General features: G+C 40.4%; 1 protein-coding gene across 1 annotated transcript in view; it reads right to left on the bottom strand.

The window, feature by feature from the left end:
- Nucleotides 1-19,609, bottom strand: part of LOC133630685 (polyamine-transporting ATPase 13A3-like) — a 139,640-nt gene extending 120,031 nt beyond the window's left edge. Inside the window, exons 1-9 of the mRNA XM_062022327.1 lie at nt 19,483-19,609; nt 16,662-16,729; nt 16,298-16,471; nt 9,282-9,449; nt 9,090-9,160; nt 8,932-9,015; nt 8,748-8,817; nt 8,513-8,647; nt 8,093-8,165 (exon numbers count right to left, since the gene is read on the bottom strand). Of these exons, the coding sequence (XP_061878311.1) occupies nt 8,093-8,165; nt 8,513-8,647; nt 8,748-8,817; nt 8,932-9,015; nt 9,090-9,160; nt 9,282-9,449; nt 16,298-16,471; nt 16,662-16,712 (826 nt within the window). The 5' untranslated portion in view covers nt 16,713-16,729; nt 19,483-19,609. The remainder of the gene's footprint in view (nt 1-8,092; nt 8,166-8,512; nt 8,648-8,747; nt 8,818-8,931; nt 9,016-9,089; nt 9,161-9,281; nt 9,450-16,297; nt 16,472-16,661; nt 16,730-19,482) is intronic.
- Nucleotides 19,610-22,601: the final 2,992 nt, after the last annotated feature.

The following is a 22,601-nucleotide window of genomic DNA, read 5'->3' as shown; positions in this document are numbered from 1 at the left end:
CAAACTCAAACTTGAAATCTCAAGCGGTGAGTGAAGTCACATCATGAAAAGTCTGTTGCTGCTCACTGTTGCGAAAAAGCTAAGTCATGTCTTTTTATCTGTGTGCTTCTAATTGTTTTACAGCTTTCTTTATTATTTCTCAAACATATTTAGTCGTCTTATCAAACTTAAAAAGCACCCACACTGTGTCTCACCACCTCTCTTTCAGCTAGCTAGCTGCTAAGCTAACGAGACTAAGCTTGTCGCGGTCCAAAGCAACTACCCTTCAAAGGCGTCTGCTCCCTCACGCTGCTGCTACTGCTCCAAAGACAGCAAGAACTCGACATTTGACAACAAAACAATTACACAAAGCAACTCGGGAAAGAATCTCGGTAGTATCCCTGACCCAACTCTCTCATTGAGTCACACATTAAGAGTATTACTAAAACTAAAAAATCTATGGAATATTGCTCAATTTTGTCCCATTTTGTCCACCACTGACGCTGAGATCATTATTCCTGCGTTCGTTACATCTCGTCTCGATTACTGAAACATAATATTTTGGGGTCTCCCCATACTTGCCAACCCTCCCGAATTTTCCGGGAGAAGTGCCTCTACCGAAAATCTCCCGGGACAACCATTCTCCCGAATTTCTCCCGATTTCCAGCCGGACTTAAGGCACGCCCCCTCCAGGTCCGTGCGGACCTGAGTGAGGACAGCCTGTCGTCACGTCCGCTTGGCCAACAAATGGTTACTTTTTGGTTGGCCAACGGTTTATGTTGTATTGCGCACCCTGACGGCAAGTGTGGGAGTCGGTTCTGAAGTATGAAGTAAAGAGACGTAACTTCGTCACCTCGCCTGGTTATTGACTCCAACCCAGAATATTACACTGCCCATACCTATGTTCCTTCAAAGGCTGTGCTACTGGCTGCAAAGCATTGCACTTTCAAATACAACAATGAGTAGAGAGGAGTGTTATGTGCCTCCTTCCTGAAGCTTATTTTTGGAACTACCTCAGGTTGAAAAATGTTCCCAAGAAGAATGTTGTCGATTTTTTTAATGAAATGAACACTGAAATTCAAGTATTTATTTTATATATATATATATATATATATATATATATATATATATATATATATATATATATATATATATATATATATATATATATATATATATATATATATATATATATATATATATATATATATATAATAAAATACTTATATATATATATATATATATATATATATATATATATATATATATATATATATATATATATATATATATATATATATATATATATATAATAAAATACTTATGTATATATATATATATATATATATAAATATATATATATATATAGCTAGAATTCACTGAAAGTCAAGTATTTATTTTATTTGTATATATATATATATATATATATATATATATATATATAAGAAATACTTGAATTTCAGTGAATTCTAGATATAAATATAGTCCTCCCCCTTAACCCCCCCCCTCAAAAAAAAAAAAAAAACTCCCGAATTTGGAGGTCTCAAGGTTGGCAAGTATGAGTATAAAAGATTATACAAAATGCAGCTGCTAGACTTTTGACAAGAACAAGAAAGTTTGATCGTATTACGCCTATACTGTATGTATATATATATATATATATATATATATATATATATATATATATATATATATATATATATATATATATATATATATATATATATATATATATATATATATATATATATATATATGTATATACAGTATATATATATATATATATATATATATATATATTTATATATATATATACTGTATATACATATATAAATATATATATATATATATATATATATATATATATATATATATATATACATATATATATATATATATATATATATATATATATACTGTATATATATATATATATATATATATATATATATATATATACTGTATATACATATATATATATATATATATACATATATATATATATATATATATATATATATATATATATATATACATATATATATATATATATATATATATATATATATATATATATATATATATATATATATATATATATATATATATATATATATATATATATATATATATATATATACATATATATATACCTATACTGTATATACCTTTATATACCTATACATCCATCCATCCATTTATTTTCTACCGCTTTTCCCGGTCAGGTGCAAGCCTGGCTTAGGGAGGAGGAAGCCCCTGCCATGCAGAGTCCCCAGGGATTGTACCAACTAGTCCGATCAGTCAATCAATCAATCAATCAAAGTCTACTTATATAGCCCTAAATCACGAGTGTCTCAAAGGGCTGCACAAGCCACAACGACATCCTCGGCTGAGATCCCACATCAGGGCAAGAAAAAAACTCAACCCAATGGGATGACAATGACAAACCTTGGAGGGGACCGCAGATGGGGGGACCCCCTTGGGCGACCGGTGCAATGGACGTCGAGTGGATCTAGCATAATATTGTGAGAGTCTAGTCCAGGGGTCACCAACCTTTTTGAAACCAAGAGCTACTTCTTGGGTACTGATTAATGCGAAGGGCTACCAGTTTGATACACACTTAAATAAATTGCCAGAAATAGCCAATTTTCTCAATTTACCTTTAACTCTATGTTATTATTAATAATTAATGATATTTACACTTAATTGAACGGTTTAAAAGAGGAGAAAACACGAAAAAAATGACAATTAAATTTTGACTCTTTAAAATTCAAAATTCAACCGAAAAAAAGAAGAAAAAAACTAGCTAATTTGAATCTTTTTGAAAAAAAATTTAAAAACGAATTTATGGAACATCATTCGTAATTTTTCCTGATTAAGATTAATTTTAGAATTTTGATGACATGTTTTAAATAGGTTAAAATCCAATCTACACTTTGTTAGAATATATAACAAATTGGACCAAGCTATATTTCTAACAAATACAAATCATTATTTTCTTCTAGATTTTCCAGAACAAAAATTTTAAAAGAAATTCAAAAGACGTTGAAATAAGATTTAAATTTGATTCTACAGATTTTCTAGATTTGCCAGAATAATTTTTTTGAATTTTAATCATAATAAGTTTGAAGAAATATTTCACAAATATTCTTCGTCGAAAAAACAGAAGCTAAAATGAAGAATTAAATTAACATGTATTTATTATTCTTTACAATAAAACAAATACATTTATTGAACATTGATTTAAATTGTCAGGAAAAAGAGGAAAAAATTGTCTTTCTGAAAGTTATAAGAAGCAAAGTAAAAAAATAAATGAATTTATTTAAACAAGTGAAGACCAAGTCTTTAAAATATTTTCTTGGATTTTCAAATTCTATTTGAGTTTTGTCTCTCTTAGAATTAAAAATGTCGGGCAAAGCGAGTAAATAAATACAATTTAAAAAATAGAGGCAGCTCACTGGTAAGTGCTGCTATTTGAGCTATTTTTAGAGCAGGCCAGCGGGCTACTCATCTAGTCCTTACGGGCTACCTGGTGCCCGCGGGCGCCGCGTTGGTGACCCCTGGTGTAGTCCATAGTGGATCTAACATAATAGTGTGAGAGTCCGGTCCATAGTGGGGCCAGCAGGAGATTATCTTGAGTGGAGACAGGTCAGCAGCGCAGAGACGTCCCCAACTGATGCACAGATGAGTGGTCCACCCTGGGTCCCGACTTTGGACAGCTAGCAGCCTCATAAGTGGTCACCGAATATATATATATATATATATATATATATATATATGTATACCTATACTGTATATACCTTTATATATCTAGATACATATATATATATACCTACACTGTATGTACCTTTATATACACCTACTGTATATACAGTACATATATACCTATATATATATATACCTATCCTGGCTCATCTGCACTGGCTTTCTGTGTACTTAAGATGCGGCTTTAAGGTTTTACTACTTACATATAAAATACTACAGGGTCTATCTCCATCCTATCTTGCTGATTGTATTGTACCATATGTCCCGGCCAGAAATCTGCGTTCAAAGAACCCTGGCTTATTAGTAATTCCCAGAGCCCAAAAGAAGTCTGTGAGTCTTTTCTATTTGGGCTCCAGTACTCTGTCAGTAGAAGCATTTAGATCCCATCTTAAAATTGATTTGTATACTCTAGCCTTTAAATAGACCCCTTTTTAGACCAGTTGATCTGCTGTCTCTCTTTTCTGCTCTGCCCCCCTCTCCTGCGTGGAGAGGTTATCAGGTGACCACGGATCAGCCTCAATGGAGGAGGCGCGAGCTGTTCCAAGTCAGGATGGACCACTGCTTATACATCAGTCGGTGACGTCTGTGCGGCCCGACATGTCTACTACATACAAGAGGATCTCCTGCTGGCCCCACTATGGACTGGACTCTCACATTATTAACTGTATCCATTCGGCATCCATTGCACCGGTCACCCAGATGGGGGTCCCCACATCTGCGGTACCTTCCAAGGTTTCTCGTTGTTCCCATTGGGTGGAGTTTTTTCTCGCCCTGATGTGGGATCTGAGCCGAGCATGTCGTTGTGGCTTGTGTAGCCCTTTGAGACATTTGTGATTCTAATTATGATTATGATGGTTATAACCTCCAATGGGCTCACCACCCATAGCAGGGGCCAAAGAGGTCGGGTGCAATGTTAAGCTGGGCGGAACCCGAAGGCAGTGCACTTGGCGGTCTGATCCTCAGCTACATAAGCTAGCTCTTGGGACGTGGAATGTCACCTCGCTGGGGGGAAAGAGCCTGAGCTAGTGCATGAGGTGGAGAAGTTCTGGCTGGATATAGTCGGACTCACCTCGACGCACAACAAGGGCTCTGGAACCAGTTCTCTCGAGAGGGGCTGGACTCTCTTCCACACTGGCGTTGCACGCAGTGAGAAGCGACGGGCTGGGGTAGCAATTCTTGTTTCCCCCCGGCTCAAAGCCTGCACGTTGAAATTCAACCCGGTGGACGAGAGGGTAGCTTCCCTCCGCCTTCGGGTGGGTGACGGGTCCTGACTGTTGTTTGCGCTTACGCACCAAACAGCAGTTCAGAGTACCCACTCTTTTTGGATACACTCGAGGGAGTACTGGAAAGTGCTCCCCCGGGTGATTCCCTTGTCCTACTGGGGGTCTTCAACGCTCATGTTGGCAACAACAGTGAAACCTGGAGAGGCGTGATCGGGAAGAATGGCCACCCGGATCTGAACCAGAGTGGTGTTTTGTTATTGGACTTTTGTGCTCGTCACAGATTGTCCATAACAAACACCATGTTCAAACATAAGGGTGTCTATATGTGCACTTGGCACCAGGACACCCTAGGTCGCAGTTCCATGATCGACTTTGTAGTTGTGTCATCGGATTTACGGTCTCATGTTTTGGACACTCGGGTGAAGAGAGGGGCGGAGCTTTCTACCGAGCACCACCTGGTGGTGAGTTGGCTGCGATGGTGGGGGAGGATGCCCGACAGACCTGGCAGGCCCAAACGCATTGTGAGGGTCTGCTGGGAATGTCTAGCAGAGTCTCCTGTCAGAGAGAGTTTCAATTCCCACCTCCGGAAGAACTTTGAACAGGTCACGAGGGAGGTGCTGGACATTGAGTCCGAGTGGACCATGTTCCACACCTCTATTGTCGAGGCGGCTGATTGAAGCTGTGGCCGCAAGGTAGATAGTGCCTGTCGTGGCGGTAATCCTAGAACACGCTAGTGGACACCAGCGGTGAGGGATGCCGTCAAGCTGAAGAAAGAGTCCTATCGGGTCCTTTTGGCTCATAGGACTCTGGAGGCAGCGGACAGGTACCGACGGGCCAAGCGGTGTGCGGTTTCAGCGGTCGCGGAGGCAAAAACTCGGAAATGGGAGGAGTTTGGAGAAGCCATGGAAAACGACTTCCGGACAGCTTCGAAGCGATTCTGGACCACCATCCGCCGCCTCAACACTGTATGGTGAGGATGGTGTTCTGCTGACCTCGACTGTGGATGTTGTGGATCGGTGGAGAGAATACTTCGAAGACCTCCTTAATCCCACCAACACGTCTTCCTATGAGGAAGCAGTTCCTGGGGAATCTGTGGTGGGCTCTCCTATTTCTGGGGCTGAGATTGCTGAGGTAGTTAAAAAGCTCCTCGGTGGCAAGGCCCCAGGGGTGGATGAGATCCGTCCGGAGTTCCTTAAGGCTCTGGATGCTGTGGGGCTGTCTTGGTTGACAAGACTCTGCAGCATCGCGTGGACATCGGGGGCGGTACCTCTGGATTGGCAGACCGGGGTGGTGGTTCCTCTTTTTAAGAAGGGGAACCGGAGGGTGTGTTCCAACTATCGTGGGATCACACTCCTCAGCCTTCCCGGTAAGGTCTATTCAGGTGTACTGGAGAGGAGGCTACGCCGGATAGTCGAACCTCGGATTCAGGAGGAACAGTGCGGTTTTCGTCCTGGTCGTGGAACTGTGGACCAGCTCTATACTTTTGGCAGAGTCCTTGAGGGTGCATGGGAGTTTGCCCAACCAGTCTACATGTGCTTTTTGGACTTGGAGAAGGCATTCGACCATGTCCCTCGGGAAGTCCTGTGGGGAGTGCTCAGAGAGTATGGGGTATCGGACTGTCTGATTGTGGCGGTCCGCTCCCTGTGTCAGAGCTTGTTCCGCATTGCCGGCAGTAAGTTAGACACGTTTCCAGTGAGGGTTGGACTCCGCCAAGGCTGCCCTTTGTCACCGATTCTGTTCATAACTTTTATGGACAGAATTTCTAGGCACACTCAGGGCGTTGAGGGGATCCGGTTTGGTGGCTGCAGGATTAGGTCTCTGCTTTTTGCAGATGATGTGGTCCTGATGGCTTCATCTGGCCAGGATCTTCAGCTCTCACTGGATCGGTTCGCAGTCGAGTGTGAAGCAACTGGGATGAGAATCAGCACCTCCAAGTCCAAGTCCATGGTTCTCGCCTGGAAAAGGGTGGAGTGCCATCTCCGGGTTGGGGAGGAGACCCTGCCCCAAGTGGAGGAGTTCAAGTACCTCTGAGTCTTGGTCACGAGTGAGGGAAGAGTGGATCGTGAGATCGACAAACGGATCGGTGCGGCGTCTTCAGTAATGCAGATGCTGTATCAATCCGTTGTGGTGAAGAAGGAGCTGAGCCGGAAGGCAAAGCTCTCAATTTACCGGTCGATCTACGTTCCCATCCTCACCTATGGTCATGAGCTTTGGGTTATGACCGAAAGGACAAGATCACGGGTACAAGTTGCCGAAATGAGTTTCCTCAGTCGGGTGGCGGGGCTCTCCCTCAGAGATAGGGTGAGAAGCTCTGCCATCCGGGAGGAACTCAAAGTAAAGCCGCTACTCCTCCACATCGAGAGGAGCCAGATAAGGTGGTTCGGGCATCTCGTCAGGATGCCACCCGAACGCCTCCCTAGGGAGGTGTTTAGGGCACATCCGACCGGTAAGAGGCCACGGGGAAGACCCAGGACACGTTGGAAAGACTATGTCTCCCGGCTGGCCTGGGAACGCTTCGGGATCCCTCGGGATCCCTCGGAAAGAGCTGGAGGAAGTGGCTGGGGAGAGGGAAGTCTGGGCTTCCCTGCTTAGGCTGCTGCCCCCGCGACCCGACCTCGGATAAGCGGAAGAAGATGGATGGATGGATGGATGGCTATATAAGTCAACTTTGATTGATTAATTGATTATTTGATTGATTTTTTGATGATTGATGATAGTTCATGTCCTAAGTCATCTTCTTGTCACTTAAAAAATACAGAGGACATGACCTCGGTGTTCTCAATGATAGTTACGGCCATGGTCTGAAGGAAGTTTTTGAACTTTTTGTTCTATGTTCAACTCTCTTGATAAGTGTGGATGTACAGTTTGTATTTTTTAGTCCAGTTGGAGGGAGTAATAAGATCATTCAGATTTGTAATATGTTTCTGTGTTTTTAATTGACTTGTTTTCTTTACTTAAATTAAATAAATTAATTCTAAAATGTATGCATGCATTTTTTATGTGAGTGTCTATGAAAGCTGATTATGAACATTTTGCTCAGGGCAGCAAAATAGTCATTGTACATTGCTTTGAAAAAAAAATATATATATATTGTTTTGTTGTTGAATGACTAAATACAAACTTGCCTGTATTTCCTCGCCACACTGAAACCTGTACCATAGAGTGTGCTATCACCATGTCACGCAGTCTCATATAATTCTGGAAGGTGGCAGAAAGGGAACAAAAGAATGTCATGGAATCATAACAGGAAGTAAAATGCCATGCAAACAGGGACTATTTGGCAAAGACCAGCTTTTTTGCAAATTTTATTTTTCTATTTTGTATGTTTATAATACTCATCACTATGTAAAATGTTACCAGTTGCCTGGAATTGATATATATCCATCATATAAAGTATATCTAAAGTAAACCACAAGAGGTAGACAAGACTTTACAATGAAATAAGACACTGTAAAGCCACGGTACACTGATAACATTATGAGCAGTAACCACTGTGATAGAACTGTAACTGTTAGTAAAGTTGAACAAGGTGCAACATGGCTCACCTTTCTAATGGTGTACAGAGAGGTGGCTATTAAAACAATAGCCATAGTAAGAGTTAGAAAGGAATAATCGTAGTAGCCTTGATAGGTCCACAGAATAAAACTGCCCATCTGGACGATGTAAAATGGATTCATGACCTTCAGAGAAGAAACAAAGTCAAATAATGTACATTCAAATGAATAATACATAAAGACAGAACTAACAACTAAACTGACTGAGGAATGTTGTTTTTTTTACCTCTTTCATAAAGATCTTGAATAAAGGCGGCACTTTTACGTCAATCTCATTCTTGCCAAAAAACAAAGCTCTGTTGACAACAAGCATAATTCCCAATAAACTCTGTGTGTGTGATACCTGTGATCTGTTACATTTCAGTACATTTCCTTTGAGTGAAGACCGATCTAGAATCATTGTACAGTACCTGTAGTCCTGCAGGGTTTTAGTGAGTCCAGAGCTATGGTTGCTGTGAATGTGTGCACAGCTCACATTTGTATCCTCCAAGCCCCTTACACAAATGGTACACATTATTTAATAAAAACAAGACTAGGCATAGCATTGTGTTTTTTAATGGAGACATACTTATATGATTCAAAGTTCTGTGTCCCTTCATTCCAGAAGTATTTGATGCTGTGGTGGTTGAAGTACTGGACCTGTGAAGGACAGACAGAAGAAACAGGTCCAAAATTTGCTTTAGATCTTTTATAAATGACCATCGAATGAAACTACTGCAACAACTTCTTAGTGGAAATAATACAAATAACAGAAAAGTACCTTAAAAGATTCTCTCTGAGTGAATTTCTCATGATTCTCCATGAGGCTGTGGTGTTTATCTCCATCATGTAACTGAGCTGTGGACATCGGATCCAGACTATCAAAGGGCGTCTTCCCTGGAGCCCAAATCACATGTACTTTGGCACAAAACCACTGCCTAAAGTCATCCTGTGACAACAGTATTTTGTATTCAAATATGTTTCATCCTACAGCTATCATCAACTGTATTGTAGTTTGTAGCGTTAACACATCCTGAGTTAGTTGGTTCAAAACAAAATCCTTCAGTCTACCTAGGGATGTTTATAAAGAACCCATATTTGTTTTTGTACAGGTTCATAATTGTGTTGGTACAGGACGGCTGTTCAGATTCTGGACAAATGATACGCCTTTCGGTATTGTTTTATTCAGCCTACCATCGTAGTTATGAAACCACAGCTGATGACGTAATGCCTGCTTGTCTCGAGTTGTGCAGTAAATCTTTAAAGGTGTAGCTCACTGACAAAAAAACTGTCAACTTGGCTCAATGCAATATTTGTCTCAAATTAGTTGCATCCATCTGGGGAACCACAATCAACTTAATGAAACACTTATTAGGATTATGATATGGATATAGTTCTTATATTAAGATATGGTTTCATGTGAAGATGTTAAAACACTTAACGTCACTTCTTGTTGGCTTAGCAGACAGATAAATTGTCGATAAAGACTGAAGTTTAGGTCCTACTTGAGAGTTTTTACTTTATGTATTGTAAAACTGGACATACATCAAGTATGTCAGCATAACGTACATGAGATTAAAAACAAATATATGACATTCCATTCCAACATTTAAAAAATGCATTAAAACAAATGCTTTAGCTCGATGTTAATTTACATTATGTTCACCATTAAGATGCTAATGGATAACAGTGAAACCAACTGGGTGGAAATACTTTATTTTTAATAAATATTTTAACTTATAGATATTTTAAGTTTAGTTTCTGTTTCTGTATGCATGAGCAGGTTACATGGATGTTGACAGCAACGCTCCATGGGAAATTTGACCCGAGTTACTTCACAGACATTTTCCTCTTTCAACACCTACTTAGAAAGGTCCTTTTTACAAAAACGTGTCAACCACTGCTCAACTAACGATTCAAGATGTATATCAGATGCAATAACTAATGCTCTGCTTCACAATGTCACAGTACATGTTAGAATGCATGTTTTTGTGTGTTCGGGAGGACTGCAACGGACACAATGCCCATTGGCACCGGATACCCACAAGGCTGTGTACTTTCCAATCTGCTCTTCTCCCTGTACGTAAACTGCTACACCTTCTGTCACCAGTGGATAAAAATAATCACGTTTTAGAATGACGCCACCCTCATCGGGCTCGTGTCAGGCAACGATGGGAGGTGGACTGTCTGGTGTCCTGGTGCAGCAACCTGGAACTTCAAACCCAGAAATTGATTGTGGACTTCAGAAAAACCACAGCCCCACCGTCGCCCCTGCTCTAACAGACTTCTCCATCTACATGGTGGACTCCTTCCGCTTTCTGAGTTTCACCATCACCCAGGACCTGAAGTGGGAGCTAAACATCTGCTGCCTCATCAAAAAGGCCCAGCAGTGGATGTTTTTCCTTTGACAGCTGAGGAAACTCAAGCCGCCAACAAAAATGTTGGTACATATCTACACGGTCATCATTGAGTCCATCCTCACCACCTGCATCACAGTGTGGTATCCTGGGGCCACAGCCAGGAACACACACAGACTGCAGCAAATCATACACTCTGTTGAGAAGGCTGCAACCCCCTATCTCTCCAAGACCTGTATGCCTCCAAGACTCGAGGGCATGAAAATTATTCGACTCGCTTCTCACAAGCGAGTCCATTCGGAACAAAATCTTCCGCCAAAAGAACAGTTTTTTTCCCTCTGCCACCAGGCTCATAAAGACAAACTGATCTATCACTTGCACTGTCACATTCTTCACTAAATTCACTTTCACTGACTGCTCATTGTCCACTTCACTTATGTAAATCTGCAGACACCATATTTATCTTACTGTATTCATATTCTTATTTTATTCATCTTCTTGTATTTTTAATTGCCTGGCAATCCTAATTTTGCTGGTTATTGTTTCATATAGCACCTTTGCACGGGGAAAAAAATCCTCATTTGTGAAAGCTCACTGACAATAGCAATACAATTATTTTGATTTCCACACTGAACTGCAGCTTCCCAATGCCTGTTTTCTGGAAAGACATGCTTTTCATAGGAATTCTTAAACCTCCCACATCTGAGCATTCATTCAAATCCAATGAATGAGGAATGAATGAATGAATAATACACATGAATACAAGTGTTACACTGACCAACGCTATATGTTTTATTTTGTCATTTAATATACATGTTTCATATTACAAACTATTAAACAACTGAATGCACAATTTATTAAGTTATGGTTTCTTGTAAAGATCAAGTGCCACAAGGCATGCTGGGAACACTTTAAATTTTTTAGCAAAACATAAACATAACCTAATCAATCATTAATTTGATTGTTTGTGGTGTAAAATGTGTTTATTCATACTTGCCAACCTTGAGACCTCCAATATCGGGAGGTGGGGGGGTCTTGGTCGGGGGTGGGGGTGGGGGTGTGTGGGGGGGGCGGGGGGCGTGGTTGGGGGCGTGGTTATTTACAGCTAGAATTCACCAACTCGAGTATTTCATATATATATTTCATATATATATGTATATATGTATGAAATACTTGACTTTCAGTGAATTCTAGCTATATATATACATATATATATATATATATATATATATATATATATATATATATATATATATATATATATATATATATATATATATATATATATATATATATATATATATATATTTATTTTATTTACATAGAAAAAAATAAAAAATACTTGAATTTCAGGCTATCCATTAGATGGCAGTATTATCCTGTTTAACTTCTCCGTTCATGATGAGTATATCATTTCGGCAACCGTGTTTAATGGAGAAGTCTGTTCTACATATTTACAGGCAACATACACCTTCCCCTTCAAACTGTCCTGGATGAACTGAAATTCTTGTTTCCATTCGTTTTGGAACTTGCAAGCGTATTTCTTCATCTTGCTCGTCGACGGCGTCGCCATGTCTGTAATTTCCTCGTTCTTCTGCTTCGTCTCCTTGTTGTGTGCTCTACTCTCTAAAAGCCCTAGATGTTATGACGTCATTGGGCAGGCAAGCTGTTTATATTGTGGGAAAGCGGACGTGAGAACAGGCTGCCCCCACTCTCAGGTCCGCATTGAGCTGGAGGGGGCGTGGCCTCCAGCTCCGGCTGAATACCGGGAGTTTTTCGGGAGAAAATCTCTGCCGGGAGGTTGTCGGGAGAGGCGCTGAATACCGGGATTCTCCCGCTAAAAACGAGAGGGTTGGCAAGTATGGTTTATTAAAGGAGCCATATGTAAAACTCTGGCCATAAATGGTACTGCAATCACGGTCAAAATTCTTTAGTCCACTCCCCCTCTTCCTGACTGATGTCGCCAGATAAGCAGCTCGATCCACTGGGTTACTCTAAGGAACGTCAAACTTCCACTGCCTTTTTCTAGGGGTTGAGGTGCTGGGACCATAATACCTGAATACACAAGCGTTTTGTCAATAACAAATCTCTATTTTACAAACCCTGTTTCCATATGAGTTGGGGAATTGTGTTAAATGTAAATATAAACGGAATACAATGATTTGCAAATCATTTTCAACCCATATTCGGTTCAATATGCTACAAAGACAACATATTTGATGTTCAAACTGATAAACATTTTTTTTTTCAAATAATCATTAACTTTAGAATTTGATGCCAGCAACACATGACAAAGAAGTTGGGAAAGGTGGCAATAAATACTGATAAAGTTGAGGAATGCTCATCAAACACTCATTAATTTATTTATTTATTTGGAACATCCCGCAGGTGTGCAGGCTAATTGGGAACAGGTGGGTGCCATGATTGGGTATAAAAACAGCGTCCCAAAAAATGCTCAGTCTTTCACAAGAAAGGATGGGGCGAGGTACACCCCTTTGTCCACAACTGTGTGAGCAAATAGTCAAACAGTTTAAGAACAATGTTTCTCAAAGTGCAATTGCAAGAAATTTAGGAATTTCAACATATACGGTCCATAATATCATCAAAAGATTCAGAGAATCTGGAGAAATAACTCCACGTAAGCAGCATGGCCGGAAACCAACATTGAATGACCGTGACCTTCGATCCCTCAGATGGCACTGTATCAAAAACCGACATCAATCTCTAAAGGATATCACCACATGGGCTCAGGAACACTTCAGAAAACCACTGTCACTAAATACAGTTTGTCGCTACATCTGTAAGTGCAAGTTAAAGCTCTACTATGGAAAGCGAAAGCCATTATTCAACAACATCCAGAAATGCCGCCGGCTTCTCTGGGCCCAAGATCATCTAGGATGGACTCATGCAAAGTGGAAAAGTGTTCTGTGGTCTGACGAGTCCACATTTCAAATTGTTTTTGGAAATATTCAACATCATGTCATCGGGACCAAAAGGTGAAGCGAACCTTCCAGACTGTTATCGACGCAAAGTTTAAAAGCCAGCATCTGTGATGGTAAGGGGGTGAATTAGTGCCCAAGGTTTGGGTAACTGACACATCTGTGAAGGCACCATTAATGCTGAAAGGTACATACAGGTTTTGGAACAACATATGCTGCCATTTAAGCGCCGTCTTTTTCATGGACGTCCCTGCTTATTTCAGCAAGACAATGCCAAGCCACATTCAGCACGTGTTACAACAGCGTGGCTTCGTAAAAAAAGAGTGCGGGTACTTTCCTGGCCCGCCTGCAGTCCAGACCTGTCTCCCATCGAAAATGTGTGGCGGATTATGACGCGTAAAATATGACAGCGGAGACCCCGGACTGTTGAACGACTGAAGCTCTACATAAAACAAGAATGGGAAAGAATTCCACTTTCAAAGCTTCAAAAATTAGTTTCCTCAGTTCCCAATCGTTTATTGAGTGTTGTTAAAAGAAAATGTGATGTAACACAGTGGTGAACGTGCCCTTTCCTAACTACTTTGGCACGTGTTGCAGCCATGAAATTCTAAGTTAATTATTATTTGCAAAAAAAAGAATAAAGTTTATGAGTTTGAACATCAAATATCTTGTCTTTGTAGTGCATTCAATTGAATATGGGTTGAAAAGGATTTGCAAATCATTGTATGCCGTTTATATTTACATCTAACACAATTTCCCAACTCATATAGAAACGGGGTTTGTACATTTTACACATTAATTAGGGTATTTTCAGGAAGAGGTATGTCATGCTTGCATATAATATCACAACAAATGGCAATCATAAGGTTATTGTCAGTACTATCAGAAAACAAAGACTAAAACGAACTACAACCAACGCCAGCAATGGTTATACTGGTAAAAATAAGTAGAGCATGCTTAGCATGCTCTACTTATTACTACGGTATAGCTCGGTTGGGGGAGTGGCCGTGCCAGCAACTTCAGGGTTGCAGGTTCGATCCCTGCTTCCGCCATCCTAGTCACTGCCGTTGTGTCCTTGGGCAAGACACTTTACCCACCTGCTCCCAGTGCCACCCACACTGGTTTAAAAATGTAACTTAAATATTGGGTTTCACAATGTAAAGCGCTTTGAGTCACTTGAGAAAAGCGCTATATAAATATAATTCACTTCACTTCACTTCAGCCTAATGTATGCCCAAAACTAAAGAGGAGACATTTTACCAAGGTATGCCTACAAGCTACTGTTTCAAATGTGTCAGATTGCCATATAACGTGGTACATGTAGTCCACAATATGCAAACACCAATGAGGAATTATTTTATCATGTGATGGCTTTCTCCAAACGTTTCATATCGCCATGATGCCAGCCGCACTGCTAAAGTCGGAACCCATTTTCTCAGCGTATGAGCATATTGAGAACAAAATAGGCACTGACACTACCCATATCCATATAGGTTTTATTTATCTAAAATATATTTTTCCCTGTCCGTTCGATGACACATCGACATACATTAACGTCAGATGAAAAAATCTTCTCCGCCTTCAACCGTCTCAATCTTTTCAAAAGCATCCCCTGTTTTGTTCCTGGCTTTGTCATGAATAAGTTGAGAATTGTAACGATGCCTTTTAAAATTTACTAAGGTCTGACAAGTTTAGTAACTTTACCAGTGGCAGTAGCCAGACGAACAGGGCGGTGCGTAACTGGCAACCTGGATGTGACACACTCGCAGACATTCTAATTTTTGAAACGGTGGAGAGCGGACATCGAAATGAAAACAATAACAAGATTTCGGGGCTGTAAATCTAATTTTGAAATGAACATATCCCGGCTGAACTACTGTTATCAGTTATAGAGGTATTCAAAAATAACATGACTTATTAATATCTTTTGACATTTCAGGGCCATTTAATGATGACTTGACATTCATTTATTACATATGGCTCCTTTAAATGAAGATATATATCAAAATGCATTCACATTTAGTGCAACAACTGTACTCAAAAGATTCATTCAATTATTAAATTCAATTTTTGCTTTACTTGGATTCATGCTCAGAAGCAGGGTAGCATGAATTCCAATGAGGAGCACGTCTTGGCAGCACTCATGCAGCTGGGACCATGACACTGATTTCATAATCACCATGATTGACTGTAAGCAAACATCTCGGCACTCACTTGTGTTGACAAACATTTAAACTCCGAGTCATTTTCTGCTATACAAGCTGTACTAGTAGCTGACTACTCTAAAGTACAGCCCATGGAGAAAATGAAATAATAAAAATAATGTAATAACATGGTTTATATGTACTAGAGAGCAACTGTTTGAGTTTGTAATTTTCATTGGATAAGATTGTCTTGCAGTATATTGATTTTTAATATTTGAATAACGTAGTGTACGAAGTGTCCCAAAAGTGTGGACATTGCAGAAACCTCATGAAGAGCATTGGATTGTCTGATCGTACCGTGGTCCTAAGAAGCAGTCTGCTTGCCTCCTTCAGTGAGGTGGGTGTGCAGGTGGCTTTGACCCCCCACTCAGGCACCCAGTAGAGCAGCAGCAGCAGGAGACCACCAGAGCAAACCGCACCAACACCCACCAGGATGACTTTCCACAAACAGGGTCGGTACCCCCACACCTCCTGCAAGGACCAAATATTACAAATCTTGAAAGAAAATAGTTTTACCCAAGAAGGTAAAAAGCTGTTTGGGGTTCCCCGAGTGTCATTTATACGCCCACATCTTTTTGTTTCTTGCTCAGTGCCAAAGACACTCACAATAAACCCAAACCAATGTTTGTCCTATACTGGAGAAATAGAAAGGGATAATTACCAGCTCATCCTGCTGCCCCTGATTCATGATCTTTCCTTCTCGGATCTTCATACTGACAAAAGATGGACCTGTGACCAGGAAAACATTAGAAGGGAACAGATATCAAATAACCTTAAAGACTGTATACGGTAAATAGAAGGTCCATCAAAGACAAACTTGATACACACTTTAACAGCTGGTAGCAGAGGATCAAACAAAGGTGTATTTCTGGATGATTGATTAATGAGATCTTATTAATATCTATATAGACAGCTGCCAGAAAGACTGAGACTTCTCTATAGACCGAGGAAATAGTTACAGTATCAATGCAACATCTACAGAGCAGAACTCCACTGACATGAGCACATATGTTTTACACCTTGCATTGCTCAGAGAGGCGAGGAGCTGGAGCCTACCGAATTCCAGCTAAGCCTCATCATGGGTGGCTGACAAACCAGAACGAAACACAAAAGCATGTAGCCAATTATATTGCAGTCATTCCTCCACAGTTACAGTTAATCAATCAACACAACCACTCTTCCGCATCTGATACAGAGGGCAAAGGATAAATTGTAAACACGATTGCAATAGAAAAGACAAACTGTCTAGTAGATAAGATAAGAACATTCAGTAAGTCTCCAGTTTTGTATTGGAATGACAACACTGTAAATAAACCTTAAGTGTCCTTCAATGACCGAAATACTTACTTTTGATTTTATATATATATATATATATATATATATATATATATATATATATATATATAAATATATATATATATATATATATATATATATATATATATCCATCCATCCATCCATCCATTTTCTACCGCTTGTCCCGTTCGGGGTCGCGAGGGTGCTGGAGCCTATCTGAGCTGCATTCGGGCGGAAGGCGGGGTACACCCTGGACAAGTCGCCACCTCATCATAGGGCCAACACAGATAGACAGACAACATTCACACTCACTATGAACTCTATATATATATAGAGAGAGAGAGAGAGAGAGAGAGAGAGAGAGAGAGAGAGAGAGAGAGAGAGAGAGAGAGAGAGAGAGAGAGAGAACTATATAACATAATATGCAAAAATGTATCTTTTATTACTTATATAAGTACATATACACATATATACAGTATATACATATATATATATATATATATATATATATATATATATATATATATATATATATATATATATATATATATATAAATATATATATATATATATATATATATATATATATATATATATATATATATATATATATATATATATATATATATATATATAAAAGGGGGCAGCATGGCTCAGTTGGTAGAGCGACTGTGCCAAAAACTTGAGGGTTCCAGCTTCTGCCATCGTTGTCCCTGATGTTGTGTCCATGAGCAAGACATACTTCACCCTTGCTACCAGTGCCACCTACACTGGTTTAAATGTATTTTAACGCATGTATATATAACGTAATCATATTGTTTCTTCAACTTAAAAATAGCTGACCGTTTTTTCCCCCTTCTCTGGGATTATATTCCCAGTTTTGATCTCGGACGTCTGGTCACTTATAGCATATAAGAATATTATATTACTGTTAAGCAAACTATGAATAATAAAACATGTGTCCGTTATCATAGCTACACGTATGACAAAAAAGCGTGTGAAAATGAGTGGTATTCAGTGAGGTAAAATGAATTAAATGCGCTGACAGTTCATTGCTCCTGCCAAATGAATTGCACTGAGTGGAGCGGATCACCACTCCAAGATGGCGGCCCCGCGTCTCGTCTGCGCCAGTAGGCAGTAGCGCTCGATGCTGCTTCTACTTATAAGATGTCTATGGTTATAACGTTAGCAGTGAGTTTACAGCCTCACTGATTCAACTACACAGCAAATAAAAGTCATGTTACTTAGCCAATAAACGTTATCTTACATTCAAAACTTACCCTTCTTTGTGCAACTTCAAATGTCGAACGAAGTTGGAAGTTGTTACGTCTCCGTCTGTAATATTCGAACTGCGTGATTTGCATACGGCAATTCGTTTTTTGTTGACCAAGTCGTAGTTTTTATACCCGAACGAAACCAACTTCGGTATAAATCTTTCTCACTGGCGCGTTGTTTGACAACTCTTGTTCATTGATTGTCCTGCAATTTGATTGGATGAATGCTGTGTGATGAAAACAATGTAGGTCTAATTTGATTGGCTATTGTACTGAGAGCACACACGCTGACACGCAGCACACACACTGATAGACAGACACGTACAAAATGAAAGATACGGAGCGGTCCCAAATAACTTTTTAAGCTTTAGGTTTTGGGGGAAATAGCAAGTCATGTCAAGTCAAAAGGCTCAAGTCCAAGTGAAGTCACAAGTCATTGAGTTGAGTTGCAAGTCTCTTTACATTTTGTCAAGTCGAGTCTAAAGTCATCAAATTCATGACTCGAGTCTGACTCGAGTCCAAGTCATGTGACTCGAGTCCACACCTCTGGTATATACCATGGTAAGTTTATTTATAGAGCACAATTACTCAAGGTAATTAAAAGTGCTTTATAGAACATTTCAAGAAGGCAAAAATAAAACATATAAAATCTCCATAAAAAAGAATCCCTCTTTTGACTTTTTGACACTTAAACCGGAAATGAAGATGCCACCTGTGACTGAGCGTCTCCTGCTGTAGATTATTCCTGGTTATTGATGAATGTATAATCATATCAGCCCCAATAACACATGGATGTGTCTTGGTTTTACGGACTTAGATCGGGACTCTTTGTTTAGTATCAGAGAGTCCGTGGAGGTCCTGTTTGATACAAACACGCGTTTCCTCCTCCTTTTATCATTGATCCCAACTCACCTCAATACTTGCTGCTGTAACGGGCGCCGGCAAGGTCCGCAAAAGATGGACAAGAGGCTAACGGTCCGGTATCCAGATCAAGCGAAGGTTCCTCTGCTTGGTCTGCAACGAGTGTCCTGTACCCTCTACGGCGCTGGAGTTGTGATCAGGGGGATTTATTGGCATCATATACTGTGTTTGCGCCGGCCAGCTGGAGTCCACGTGACCCGTGGACCTGCCTTCGAGTCGACCAATCCCACTGCGCAACTCTGGCGACACCTGCGTGACGTCATCCACAATCTACATCGGACTGTGAATGCTCGTTCAGTTGCAAACAAATCTTTTTTTATTCAACTATTTTTTCTCGAGATAAAATATGGACATCATGTGTGGTTCGGAGACATGGCAGAGAGAGGAAGAGTTTATTCATTGAAATGAACTCTGCCCAGTTGGATGCTGTGCGTCGGGAAGCCCCGCCCCTATCGTCGAGGTGGTGGTCTGGCAATTGTGCACAGCGATGACGTCACATGCAAAGTGATCCAGTCCAAGAATAATCTTCTTTTGAATCGCAGGTGGTCAATGTGAGGTTTGCATCCTCCTTTCGTTGTGTGTTGATCTACCATCCTCCTGGCCCTGCTGCCGTCGTTTTAAAGGATTGTAGTGACTTCCTGTCTTCAATCATGAAGATGTTTTCCTTTAATATATACCGGTATAGCTCGGTTGGTAAAGTGGCCGTGCCAGCAACTTGAGGGTTCCAGGTTCGATCCCCGCTTCCGCCATCCTAGTCACAACCGTTGTGTCCTTGGGCAAGACACTTTACCCACCTGCTCCCAGTGCCACCCACACTGGTTTGAATAGATATTGGGTTTCACTATGTAGAGCGCTTTGAGTCAATGGAGAAAAGCGCTATATAAATATAATTCACTTCACTTCACTTCACTTCCTTGGGGATTTTAACCTTCATGTTGGTGACGGCTCATCTTGCTCTGCAATGGAACTTCTCACATTGACTGAAACTTTTCATTTTCAGCAGCATGTTTCTGAGCCCACTCACCAAAAAAGGCTACATTTTAGACTCAGTTTTTACTCTTGGCTTAGACATTTTTAAAAGTGTCTGTGTCCATATGAGTGATCATAGTCTTGTTTTGTTTAGTCTGCACTTTAGTCCTGAGCAGGGCCATCGTAGCCTCGATGACAAAGTGATTATGCATATACTGAACTAATATATGTTCATACCAATTAATCCAAATCAGTATGTAAAGGCACAGGACTAACTTCAGCCAAATGGTACCGTCTATAAATGTAAATGGTAAATGGGTTGTACTTGTATAGCGCTTTTCTACCTTCAAGGTACTCGAAGCGCTTTGACACTATTTCCACATTCACCCATTCACACAAAAATTCAAACACTGATGGCGGGATATATCGCATGCAAGGTGCTAACCATGACCCATCAGGAGCAAGGGTGAAGTGTCTTGCTCAAGGACACAATGGACGTGTCGAGGTTGGTAGTAGGTGGGGATCGAACCAGGAACCCTCAGGTTGCTGGCACGGGGGTCTTTTTTTAATTTATAAAACCAACATGATGTTGCTTTTATAAATGTTTTATTTTTGTCGTATTGTTTTTCATCCAAAAAATATACATAAAATATATTAATAAATAAATATGACACTCGCCCGGAAAAGGGTGGAGTGCCGTCTCCGGGTTGGGGAGGAGATCTTGCCCCAAGTGGAGGAGTTCAAGTACCTCAGAGTCTTGTTCACGAGTGAGGGAAGAGTGGATCGTGAGATCGACAGGCGGATCGGTGCGGCGTCTTCAGTAATGCGGGCGCTGTATCGGTCCGTTGTGGTGAAGAAGGAGCTGAGCCGCAAGGCAAAGCTCTCAATTTACCGGTCGATCTACGTTCCCATCCTCACCTATGGTCATGAGCTTTGGGTTATGACCGAAAGGACAAGATCACGGGTACAAGCGGCCGAAATGAGTTTCCTCCGCCGGGTGGCGGGTCTCTCCCTTAGAGATAGGGTGAGAAGCTCTGTCATCCGGGAGGAGCTCAAAGTAAAGCCACTGCTCCTCCACATCGAGAGGAGCCAGATGAGGTGGTTCGGGCATCTGGTCAGGATGCCACCCGAACGCCTCCCTAGGGAGGTGTTTAGGGCACGTCCGACCGGTAGGAGGCCACGGGGAAGACCCAGGACACGTTGGGAAGACTATGTCTCCCGGCTGGCTTGGGAACGCCTCGGGATCCCCCGGGAAGAGCTAGACGAAGTGGCTGGGGAGAGGGAAGTCTGGGCTTCCCTGCTTAGGCTGCTGCCCCCGCGACCCGACCTCGGATAAGCGGAAGAAGATGGATGGATGGATGGATGGATGGACAACAAAATATAATAAACAAAATATATAAGATAAAAGTACTGTATGTGTATGTTTTCTCAATTGCTTGGTACATTTTAAAGCTGGGATTGGGTTCGAGTTGGGGTTGCTACATTTTCTTGATTTTTCTCTATTTTAGTGCAGGACTAATAGACTCAAAAACTCCTTTGTCGCACACGACATTAGACTGTACAACTCCTCTCTGGGGGGGAGGGGGTACTAGGATGACAGGAGATGCAAGACAATAACAGTGAAATACTTTTTCATAACATGGTCACTCCTGCCTAGTTTCTCTTGTTATATTCTTATTTTACTGTTATATTTTTATTCTCATCGTTGCTTTTTATTTTTATTCTATTGTAATATTTTTCTATTTTGTCTCCATGTATACCCCCATTATTTACTTTTTACTTTTTACAATTTTGTACACTGCTGCTGGAATTTAAATTTTCCTGAGGGAACTCTCCTGAAGGAATCAATAAAGTACTATATATCTATCTATTTATCTATTAATATTCTGGGATTTTTGTAAATTAAAAGAAGAAAACATTTTAAAGACGTTTTTCAGGCGTATAAGTCATACGTCAACAGCCAAGATGAGCTTTTGCCGATCTTAACCACAGTTGTGTCCCAGTTAGGGCTGCAAATATTCATCGAGTAAATGGATTGATTCAGTTTGAAAAAAGCATCGATTTGTATTTTGTTGCATCGATTCTTTGTGTAAAGTGGGGAGGTGCGGTAAAGAGAAATAACAAGGAGAAAAACATCATTT

The sequence above is a fragment of the Entelurus aequoreus genome, linkage group LG16 (genome assembly GCF_033978785.1).
Source record: "Entelurus aequoreus isolate RoL-2023_Sb linkage group LG16, RoL_Eaeq_v1.1, whole genome shotgun sequence".
Classification (NCBI taxonomy): Eukaryota; Metazoa; Chordata; class Actinopteri; order Syngnathiformes; family Syngnathidae; genus Entelurus; species Entelurus aequoreus.
This window is presented reverse-complemented; position numbering and strand designations above follow the sequence as displayed.